We start from the raw sequence: 12,252 nt of genomic DNA, 5'->3' as shown, positions 1-12,252 counted from the left end.
AGGGACTTTCAGCAGGTGTAGCTTGCATCATTAATAAGCAACACCTGCTGCAATTACCTCTTCCAAACAACTATTACAGGTGCAGGAACCCTCTCCTTTTTTGCACTTATTTTCAAGGCACCCCCGAACTCTTATGGTTGACAGTTCCTTCCTCCACCCTTTCAATTTTCATGAGAAAATTGTGTGTGTGTGTGTGTACACATGCGCGTGCGCGCACGCACACACACACACACACACACAGCTTTTCCCCCATGGGGTACTCAAGGGTACAGAGTACCAGCCCCTCTTTTTTTGGTTGTTAAAAAGTGTGACACTTACAGTAACAACTTCATGGTGAGTACCGGGTCCTCTGTGATTCAAGAGCAGGGCTGTAGCCAGCATTTCTTGCTTGGTAGATCAACGACAAAATGAATGAGAAATCAGTTATTTCCTGTGAATTAACACAAAGCTTTATGTGCCCATATTGAGTATTTCTCAATAGTATGACTTTTTTTTAAGAAAACAGTTATTGCTGGGGAAAATGTTTCTTTGTTAAGGAAAAAAAACCAGTACATGTAGCTAGATGGCAGTGTTTAACCTTCTTCTTCTTCTTCTTCAGCCTCTTGAGTTTTAAGTGCTTGGCATGTTGCAAAAATAAATTGGAGATTAAATATTTCGTTTCGCATCTCCCGTTACTGATTTATTACTGGTGCAACACAGCAAGTAAATATCCCTCACTGGTTTAGCAAGTGCAAGCAGTAGTAAATCCTACCTATCCCAAGCCAAGCTCGCTCAGGAACAAGATACAGATATTTTTATCCAGTAAACTTTATTTATATATAACAACAGTACAAAGTGAGTCCTTGGATTGCAAAATAGGAGTGTTTCATATTTACAATAGGTACACAATAATATATTAGAATAACAAAAACCTTTTTTCCCCTTGGAACATTTTTTTAAATACTTCAGCTTTCTTACATTCCCCCCCACAACACTTGTAAAAACAACAAAAACCAGACAACCATCTTAAAAAAAAATATAATACAGAACTCCAGTGTGTCAAGTATAAAGGAGGAGGAAGAGGATGAGAAAATGTTTAGGGTAGTGTAGAGTGGGTACATGTAGGCTATGCAGTCCAACAGCCTTACCAGACTGCTGCAGCAATTCAGTTCCAGGAATGGGACAAATTAAATAGAAGCCCTTTCTCATGCCACCTCAAATCTTCCTTACAGTACTCAACTGGATCATTATTAGAAATCCCACCAGATTAATTCCACAAGATTTGGGTCCTCTCTATTATTATTTTTGATATTAGTGCAGTTACAGAACGAAACATCAAATGAGAATATAGATTCCTTGTAGCACAACACTGGAAAGGAATCCACCGAGCATGGCATCGTCAGGGCCCCCATCCATTTTAACAAGGCTTGGTAGGAGCCGCTTGGTGGATTCGGCCGCCAGTGCTGTCTGAACATACTTGGTTGTAAATAACCCCCATCCTGCTGTCAGGCACAATGAAAGCTTATGGACAAGACCTATATCATGCTCACAATAAATCTAGAAAGTGTTTTGAACATTTCAAAACAAAAGCACCATTTCAGAAACTGTTTGTGCAAAGTACGGTCCCTGTAAACCTTCCAATATCTTGTTCCAAGATCACTGGGACATTATCTAAGCAGAATGTTGACAGCAAATTTTGAAATGCCAACTATTTTTACTTTTCAGAAATGGTACTAAATTTTGGAGAATTAAAACTGACAGGTACCAAAGTTCCCTTTTTACTTATGAACAAGTTGTCAAATGTATTTTGGTATCTCCCCCGCCCCAATTTTATAGTATCCTATTAAAAAAGCGTCAATTTTAGGCCAACAACATGGTTTTAAAAAAACAACCATATGAAAAGTTGGTTTTAAAATGTTACTGACTTCTCTGAAGCACCACATGCCTTGTAACAAGACAAAACAAAAGATATGGAAGGTTTAAAGTGTCCACACTTCTGCTTGTTTATTGGTATAAATGTATTTTTCAGACTCAGACCCTCATCAGGTTTCATCTGTGAAGGGGGGAAATACACAGACAAGAAGGCAAAACACAGACAACATAAAAGAGAAATTCTGGTCAAAAACAATAGACAAACACAGACACCTAAGCATTAACCACATTGAAAACAAACTGTGTTTCAGTTACGTGACCTGATTGATTCCATATGTTGAAAAACAATGGCAGTCTCAAATGACTAGATGAGATGAATTGCGTTATGTTCTTCAAATTTTCCTGATGCTGTGTTTGTTGCTAATAGGAACTGAACACAGCATCTAAGCAGATTCTCTCCCTGCCTGCATCTGAGGTAAGGATACAGATGTACCACAGAGCCTTGAAATGTTATGGGGGGAACTCTCTACATTGATTCCTTATGAAATCCCTTCAAGATGGTCACCAGATCTGAAAATTGTTTACAGCAGGGCTGTGGAAGCTGTGGCCCTCCAGAGGTTGTTGAACTACCTCTCCCGTCATCTCTGACCATCAGCCATGCTGGCTGTGGCTGAAGTTCAACAATTGCTAGGGGGGTCACTTGTTCACCATCCCTGGCTTACAGATGCACAAATGATTACACAGGGTTCTGGAGTTCATTTGTATCCTCAATTTGTCTGGAAACACTGCTTTTGGTTCCCAGGATGGCTTTAGGACAGGGGTTAGAAAACTTTTTTCAGCAGGGGGCCGGTCCACTGTCCATCAGACCTTGTGGGGGGCCAGACTATATTTTTTGGTGGGGGGGGAATGAATGTATTCCTATGCCCCATAAATAACCCAGAGATGCATTTTAAATAAAAACACACATTCTACTCATGTAAAAACACCAGGCAGGCTCCACACATAACTCAGAGATGCATTTTAAATAAAACAACACATTCTACTCATGTAAAAACACGTTGATTCCCAGACCATCTGTGGGCCGGATTTAGAAGGCAATTGGGCCGGATCCAGCCCCTGGGCCTTAGTTTGCCTACCCATGCTTTAGGAGGAAGAATGAGTGCACTTTCTTTTTTGCACTTCTGATGTAATGTATCAAGAGAAAATTTGCAATCTCTTTCTGGTGAGATACCTGATTCCCAGCTCATTCTTCTCACTCTGAGAGAACTGAGGGAAAAGGTCCCCATTTCCAAGTGACATAAGAAGTCCAAAAAGAGAAAGAACGGCTGACTCATGCTTCTTCTCATTTCCTAGCATTGTGAGACACTGCTAGTTATATATACTAAGTGAAGATGGACATTTGGAGGGGGGGGGGGGAGGAAAGTCACAGAAGATCTCAAGAATATTTCAAAACACTACAAAATCCTTCAGAGACATATTTTACTGGAATTCCACAGAACCATTTTTTAAATTCCGATGAAGTCTTTCAAAAGGAAATACATTCAAAAGGTGTTTCAATTTTAAAACATTTTTTTTTAAAAAAAAAAATCTTCTAAAACTGAATGACCTGCATTTAGATTGTGGCCTTTCCTCAGCACATTGGTTTATGGGCTATGATTTCTTTCAGAAACTCCTCTAAGAGTAGGCTAATGTATCGAACTCAAATTAATATCCCTGTCTACAAAGGTAAGGTGCCTTATCTGCATTACACTGGCAAGGTATGAGGTTGATTGGTAGTCATCACACACAGATACAAAATGAGGGAGATCTGTTTATTGTTGATAGTTTTGGAAAATTCAGTTAGTATCTTGAAAAATGAGGCATGTCTCTTGAATATTTTTCACTTAGCTCCCACTGCTGTGCTCACTGGATGGGATCTTGGACAGATGGGTAACAGTTAATGGGAACCAGAACTAACTGGGGGAAGAGAGAGAAGTTATCTCTGGAAACACATTTATTATTTAGAAGATCAGACTGCTGACTAGCAAGTAAACATATACAGTTAGCATCTCTGTGTATTGTTACTGGCTTGTGGTTTATAGTACAAATGGAATGCTGAAATCTGATAAACTCTAGCTCTGCTGGAGTTTAAATGGCTCTTTCATGTTGGGTATTTATTCTTCTCCAACTGCTCCTACTGCTGTGTCCTTTTTCACCAGGGTTGAGTCTCCACTCAGCCTCTCTCTCCTCCCCCAAAGCTTAATCAGGTCAGGCTATTTTTGTTTCATTTTGCCTGTTGAACTGACTCCCATTGACAGGTGACTGTAGATAATACTGGGGCCTAAAAGGAGGGCTGAAGGGGAAGTCACAGCACCTGGCGATGCTAATGGGAACTGCTCTCATTCTTACGCAAGTTGAAATAAGAGTTCTCTCAAACTGGAGCCTTCTGGGGATGTTCTCAATCCTTCATCCAGGTGTAGAGCATGGCAAGCAAGAGCAACAAAACACATGCCACTATGCCTTTCCATTATTGCAACATTTGCACACTGGAGGCATCCTATGACGTTGTCTATCTCTAACTGGAATGGTTGCAGATGAGTTCCATTCATCCACACACTACACAGCTTAGGTGAACAAACAGGGCTACTTGGAGAAGAACTGAAGCACAGTACCAGCAGCTCTTGTGTTTGGATGGGAGGAAAAGTTTAAGAGAAGAGACATTGCACTGAGATGCACAAATGATATATCAAAACTTTGGCCCCTTTGTTGGGCTGATGAAATTTTGGGGCAGTTCATCTAGACTATGATGACAAATGATTTCACTTAAACTGAAGTAAACTCAAATGAGTAAGTGGGACCATTCTAGCAAAGTATCTGCTGCTAAAGGGGTCTGGGAGCCCTTCTACCACTTTGGCAGAGGGCAGAAATGAGCTGCCCTGGCAGGCATTCTTGTGATCCAAAATATTGTTAACAGCAAGGAATGGGAGGACACTTTGATAAAAAGTCCTACCTTATGATGTCAGCCCATGACAATGATACTGAGTCTAGAAAACATGGAGGTACGACAGATAGGGAAAGAGACTATTTTGGAAGGAGATTTACAACTGAGCTTAGATGGGGCTGCACTCCCTTTTAAGTCCACACTAAATAGGCACTAAATAGGGAAGCTTAGGTGGCTGAGGTGGGTAGGTATGCTCTTGCCAGCTTAGGGTAGCTGTTGGCACAGCAGCCCATCTAGACATGTGTACTAGTTGCATCTGTGTTGTTTGTAGGATTGGATTTGCAGAGAGTTCAGAAACTTCAGCTACTGCAAAATGTAACTACTCAAGTTCTGGTGGAAGCCAGGTGGTCAATTCAGGTGACACATGGCAACAGCTGAACTGGCCGCCTGTGCATTTCTGATCCCAATTTAAAGTGCTGTTTTTAATTTTTAAAGCATTAAAAAAGTTTGGGGCTGAGTCAACTAAAGGACCACCTTCATTCATAACAGCCTGCCTACATGTTATGATCACCAACCACCCTTCTTAGGAGAGAGCCTCTTCTGCAGTGGCCCCGCACTGCTGGTATACATCGCCACTGGGAAGACTTTATTGTTACAGGCTTTTTGGAGCACATTAAAGACCTGGCTTTTACATGAGATATTTCCTTTGGCTGTTCCATGGTTCAGTAGCTGGTTCAATATGTGTAATTTTGGGTCAGATGGGTATTGTTGCTGTTTTTTAACTACTGCTGGCCTTTATTATGTATTTTCAGACTGTGACTGAACTGTATTCGATTTTACCTTGTATTTGATTTTACCTTGTTTTTATCACTTTGAGAGGGTTTCCATCTTTTAAGGTGACCTAAACCTGTTTTAAAGAAATTAAATTATAAACATTTTTGCAACACAAATTGTTAATTTAGCCAGAGGCTCTTCTAAGAACAGCTGTAGCACTTTAGCTGTTTACCCCTTCTACCACACTCCAAATGATCATGGAACCTATTACTGACAGAAGGGTCCATTGCTTTGGCAAGTGAAGCGGATGCAGAATTTTAGTGCTGGGAGGGGGGGGGGAAACCCCCACTACAGCAGGGGCAGGCAAGTGTGCTAACTAGATGGAATTTTATTTTTTAAAAACGAAGGCCTTCAAAGGAAAGAAGCATTTGATTAGCACATCACTACCCCTTGCAGTGGGCTCTTTGATGGCTCTGGATAGCACTCATCAATGGAAGATTAAATGGAATTATTCAAACGGCCGTGCTAGGCACAGAAATTCCAGAAATGACGTCTCTGGCTTTGATGTGAAAACACCTGAAACAGAGCAGGCTGGGACTCAAACATCAGGGGAAGGAGTCACTGACACAGATAGGGAATGTCACCTAAGGCAAATGCAACGGCTTTTAAATGCTCAAACCCTGCTGTCCAAAGAAAACACTATTTGAATCTTACCCCACCATACTTAAGCCATCCATGAATCAGGCTATGAAGCAGCCACAACTGGACTGTTTGGTAGCCGTTTGGTTCCCATATTTATTTAATTGTGGAGCAGAAATTTGAGAACGACTTGTACTCCCAGTTCAGCTTTAGATAAATTTCAGCCAGCCAGAGGGCAGAAAATACTAGAAGAAATGATACCACACAGGAGATCCCTTCCAGCCTTAAAAACTGTGTGTGGTGATCATCAGTATACAATGGAAAAGTGTAACTGTAGGAAGCAATGCTTATAGTTAGGGGGCACTTGCAGACAGTGTCTGAATCAGCATGCCTGACACCTGCTAACAACAAAAGGATCAAGCCAATTGATGTGCATTTTGCCACTAGATGGCTACACAACCTAAACCAGCAACTCTAGTGTTACCCACCCCTTCTAGATAGTACCTCTGGGTGAGTTACCTCTTCCTCTACTTTGACTAAATACTCAAGAAACTGCAGCCTCGGTTTGGAAAGATGAAGGTACACCCATACAGAACATCTGTAAAAAGTGAAAACCAATAAAAATGAAAGTGCACTGAAGGAGACCTGACATGATCTAATTGTGAAGTACCTGTAATTGGGTGAAGTAGAAATTCTTTTAACAAAAATTGGCTGTTAAACATTAACAATTAAGTTCAGGAACAGAGGAGACAAATCTGCTCTTGCAGTCAAACTCACACTGCCAGACAGTACAGAGGTAACGCTCTGGAAACCAAGCTGCCCTTCTTCTGAGATGCCTCCATTCATTTGGCTCCTGGTCCCTGTTCCTGCCAAGTCAATGTAAATCAGAGCTTTCTGGCTGCAAAGCTTTGGCTGCTGTGAATGTCAAAGGCTTTGGCTTATTGCACAAGGTCAGTCATTAGTATTTCTTTCAGGCTATTAATAGGGCCCAGGGAAACTTATGAAAGTGAATTATCAGGGGGAAAGTGGGCTTGGCACAGCTTTTAATGAATTATAATTAAAGCAGCAAGTTGCTCCTTTCCTTTATCCTTTTGCTGGCAGCATTCAGGATAATGATTAGAAAGTAAAAATTGGGGATTCTCACAGAGTAAGGAATTTAATGTGCAACCCACTCACCCTCAGCCTTCGGTGGAAGCAGCTCCATCTCTCACTATAGGAAATAGGGGTAGTGGCATGGCTGCCCAAGCCATTTAGTGGCAAGAAGTGTCTGCTCTACCAGAGAAGTTGCTCCTTCCTCATATGGTGAACAGGATCTTAATAATGTATGAGCCTGCTCATGAAAGGACTCCACTCAATAAACAGGAAAGAGGGCTGAGGTGGTCCCTCCCCTGATACTGCAAGCCTCCCTGACCCAGTGAGTATGGACAACTGAAGAGAGAAAGCCTACAAACGGACAGCTCTATGCCTGTGCACTTCCACGCAATTTAGAAACCCATTCATGTAGAATTCCATATCTTGTGGAAGCCTATGCACATAGAGCTCTAGAAACATAGGCCCCCCTATTCAGATGTTCATGCTCAACGTGGGGGCAGGGAGGTGCACAATGTCATGGGTAGGGCCACCAGCACTTCCTAATTGCATGGAGCTCCCTTCATGCATATAATTGTACCTTCCAGTGCTTCTGAAATCTAAATCCTGCTTTGGACTGATGTGGCAAGGATAGGCCCAGGAGATAGCTGAGATATATAGGTGCTATAGAAGTGAGTTAGGAGCAAAAGCCTTTGGGGTGGGGGTGGGATTCACCTAATGACTCCTCCTGTCAGTGGAAGCACTGCACAATGACTTCCACTTGTGCAACATGGCTTTAACCCTCTCCTCCCCATGCTTGCCACTATCCTCCCCAAAATTGATTCAGTGTGTATGTATGTGTGTGTCCCAGAACAGTGTGCAGGGGGAAGAGAGCAAATTTTCACCTTAGCACAATATTGAATTCCTCCCTTGTTTTTCCTGATTCTGAGAATTCCCTTCATCAAACAGCTATACAAAGTTACTAAATGGTTACTTCATGACAACTCCTCCCCAAACACCTTTAGGTTTTCCAGTACAGTACTGGTGCCCTGGCAACCTATAACAGACAGGCGATAGTATCCACTGAATCCATCAAGAGCAGCTGTTTTAAGTCCTAGACATTTAATTGTCTTATGCTGAAAATGCTATACAGTTTGAGAAGTGGTGGCCCAGTCAGAATGGTCATACAAGCTGGTGTCACAACCAGCTTCTTCCTAGACCTCACTTGAGGGAACCATTCTACTTCTCTCAAATCCGACTCAGATTCCAGTCACGGGATCTGAAACAGTGTGGTCGATAATCCTGCCTTCCATTAGGCCTAATTGTCTTGCCCCAGTCACCCTTCTTAGCTGCAGCCTGCACAAATATCAATATTTATTACAGAGAGAAATATTTACAGCATCCCACCTGCTACTTGGCACTCTCGAAAGGGACAAGAAAGCTTTGGTCTTTTTCTTTTTTAAAAAAGGAACAACAACAACAACTCACAGACACCAGCCTTCAACTGATCACTAAGAAATGGGCTGTTAGGGTCAGCTAAGAAACCTAACCCAAGACAGGACACATGGACAAAGACAAAGACAGCAGCCATTAATAGGCATGTAGAGTGTGCCATTTCCTTTTGTCTCCCCTCCCACTAGACATAGAAGTCTTATGCTCGACCTTTGCATGACCTTGCATATGGTGTGAGGAAAAAAAATGCAAATGCCATTTGTCCTGATTGCATAAGCACCAGTGAATCCAATGTGGGAAAGCAATAAATATGTTGCCTCACTAGGTCTACGCTGTTCAAGTATTACTTGCTGTAAACATTTTTTCCTTTACTGCAAGAAATCACATAGTGACTAGGAAAACAACGACCCAAAAGCTAACCAACCCACACCCCAAGCAACTAAGAAAGCCAATTAGTTTTTACACAAATTGCACCTGCAGAAGCCCACAATGCACCAGTTTCAGTTTAAACCACTCACAATTTCCTTAGCTTCAAAACGGACAGGACATTCCTTAGGAACACAGTTGTCAAATACACAGAGACAGGGAGGAATCTCTTCAACAGGGAGAAGGTTTGTATCAACGCAGTAGAGGAATGAAGGACTTTCATAAAATCATATGCCCCTCCAACGGTAAATAAGGAGTATTAAAAAAATATCTGTACTCTATAAATACACAGCTGAAGATGAATTTCAAGACAGATGGGCTGAAGGACTGGATGGCTTTTCCACTCAGGTACATTTCTGCTAAGTGCCTCTTGCAGATACAGACTGCTGGACTTTCTTTCCCCAGCTGCACTATTTGAAAGGTTTGGTGCAAATTTGTGCTTGCGGGGCTTTCTGTAAGTTCCCAGGCAGAGGCATAAATGGAGTTTTTCAAACATTCCCAAAGGCGTTAAAATCCACTTGCGAACCATCCATCTGAGCCACAGACAACGGGGATCTCATGAGATGGGAGGGGCAGTGTATGCAGCGGAATTTTTTCAATGGGATATTTGATGTGGCCACTGTGGTTTTTGTTACATTTCATTTTTTTTTCTTCTCTCTTTCCTTTTTCTTTAAAAAACAAAACAAAACTTTAAATAGCATTTTTGTTATCTCCTAATATACATCAAACAACTTTCATGCAAAGCAGCAGTCATGGAGGAATCTAGGCTTCCCAGAACCTTTCTAGGTGTACAACTTGAGGAACTGAACTTCTTGGCAAACCCAACTGGTTTCTTTTTTAGATGCGCCATTGTTACTGGTTTTCTCCTGTCCTTTTGGCTGAAATCTGATGATTGAATTTTGAGCTACGTATCTGGGCTAACATCTCTTCCTCGGTGCAGGTTGTCACAGTACTTTAGGTGTGTTCCCAGCAGCCTCCTTGCTGGTTTTACTCAGTTCCCAGAAGTTTTTGAGGCAACTACTTCCATCTCTTTGTTCCAGGAGTTCCTGCTCCTTTCTTCAGCTCTCCATAGACATGGCACCAATAAGCTGTTCTACTTTGTATGCCAAGCGCTGCCGGCGCGCCTGCTCATCCTGCTCCAGAGCCCCGATGATCTAGAACCAAAATAAATGCCAATGTGTTAGAGCAGAACTAATAATAAAAAACAGCCAATATAGTGAGTCAGATTAAATGGAGAGAGGGATGGAAAAAAGGAAAGATGGAAACAAAGAAATAGTTTTAGAAAATCTAGGTGATTTTGGTAGCTATATATATTCTGCTAAGAAAACTGTGTTGATTCTATTCTGTGGATTACACATGAAACCAAAAGTGGAGTTCTGCTGGACCAGAAGTCCAGCACCTTGATTTCACAGTGGCCAACCAGATACATACACAGGAGTGATGTTCTGACATTTCAGTCTAGCTTTGTTAGTAGTTACAATATATATACACCTATTACTTTTTTTAGAGAGCTTGGAAGATGCATGAGGGTAGATGACCAACCTAATCCTAGCCTTTAGCTGTATTTCCCCCCAAGAAAAAGGTTAAGGGTAAAATGACTGCAAAGCAGAGTGCCACTGCCTTCACCAGCCCATACGCATTTTTGTGTTATCACAGTGGTGCACATTACCAGCAAAAAACACAATCATATTCTGGATGCTACATTTCCTGTATCATTTAACAAGAAAGTAATGAGGTTCTCATCCCTAATCGGCAAATGGCTGCTGCACAGTACCACGCGCTTATACATGCAATTAAATGACAAAAGCCTTGCTTTTAATGGTTGTAATTGCAAAATAGGCTTTTCTTGCACTGCAAATTAAAGGGTTGAACAGATGGTGGGAACTTGGTTTCAAGTGATGCATCCATCAGAAGAGCCCATGCTGCCAGCAACACTTTGCAAAATAGATTGTGTTTGAGTTGTGCCATACTATTCATTTCTGGGGGGAAAGGGATGGTGGGACAGCACCGTAGGTCAGAATGCTTTTTTGAAAGCATTTGGAGAGCAGTTCGGCTTTTCAAGCAGCTTTTTTAAAATAAACATTTAAACCACAACTCTGCTTTCTCTGACGACTGTGATGTAATTACATAATGATGAAGAGTAGTCACTAATTCAATTCTTTTTGAAATAAATTTCAATAATGGTAGATAGTGGATAGAATCACAAATGAGGCAACCTGACAAAGATAACTAGAAATTAGCACAAGGTCTCAAATAACACTTCAGAGGGTGTTTTTTTAGGTTTTTACCCCACATTTCACAATAAAGCTATTTTACAACACATATTTTAAATCTACAATACTATAGGGATTTACAAGCTCGTTTATAGAAATTTAGAGATGACTGCTTTTAGATTTCAAGATTAAAAACTAGCCCATGTTATATTGGTGCCTGTGATTAGGGACTTCTTGGTTTTGGCATTCTGCTTATGGAATTCAGGAAGAGTCCTTTACTTTTCTCTCTTTTTGACACCATTCATTTTATTTCCCCAGGCTTTTAATGGTTTAGTTTTTAAACCATTAGGATGCGATACATAAAAACTAGGAGCATGCATGGTTTGGGTTCTTTTGGTTCCAAGTTACACTAAGAATATGTTTATGATATATCGGACCAGAATCTCAAGAACTGGACATGTACCTTCAGAGACAAAATGCCACAACGGCAAGCTGTTTTTTAAACTCGGGTGTTTCAAACACATCTTTTGATATGGGATAAGGGTGTGCGTGTGTCTGCTGTTCAAATACAGCTGAAGGGCTTTTGACCAGGACCAATTTCTTTTCTTAAGTACCGTATTTTTCACCCTATAGGACGCACTTTTCCCCCTCCAAAAACGAAGGGGAAATGTGTGTGCGTCCTATGGGGCGAATGCAGGCTTTCGCTGAAGCCTGGAGAGCGAGGGGGGTCGGTGCGCACCGACCCCTCTCGCTCTCCAGGCTTCAGGAAGCTATCTGCTAGCCATGGGAGACCCAGCTCTAGCGGAGGCTAGCGGAGACCTTGCCGGCACCCAGAAGCTTGGGGCACGCTGAGCTCAGCACGCCCCAAGCTTCGGGATTAGCGCTCCGCTCTGCTAGCTGTGGGAAAGC

At 41.8% G+C, this 12,252-nt stretch overlaps 1 protein-coding gene across 2 annotated transcripts in view; it reads right to left on the bottom strand.

The window, feature by feature from the left end:
• Positions 1–5,931: 5,931 nt before the first annotated feature.
• PLXNA2 (plexin A2) overlaps positions 5,932–12,252 on the bottom strand; it is a 386,922-nt gene continuing 380,601 nt past the window's right edge. For both annotated transcript variants that reach the window (XM_083444223.1, XM_083444224.1), the window contains exon 32: positions 5,932–10,284. In XM_083444223.1, the coding sequence (XP_083300349.1) occupies positions 10,189–10,284 (96 nt within the window). In that variant the 3' untranslated portion in view covers positions 5,932–10,188. The remainder of the gene's footprint in view (positions 10,285–12,252) is intronic.

The sequence above is a fragment of the Podarcis tiliguerta genome (assembly GCF_965153285.1).
Source record: "Podarcis tiliguerta genome assembly, chromosome: 6".
Classification (NCBI taxonomy): domain Eukaryota; kingdom Metazoa; phylum Chordata; class Lepidosauria; order Squamata; family Lacertidae; genus Podarcis; species Podarcis tiliguerta.
Note: the sequence above shows the minus strand (reverse complement) of the source record. Positions and strands in the feature narration are given on the sequence as shown.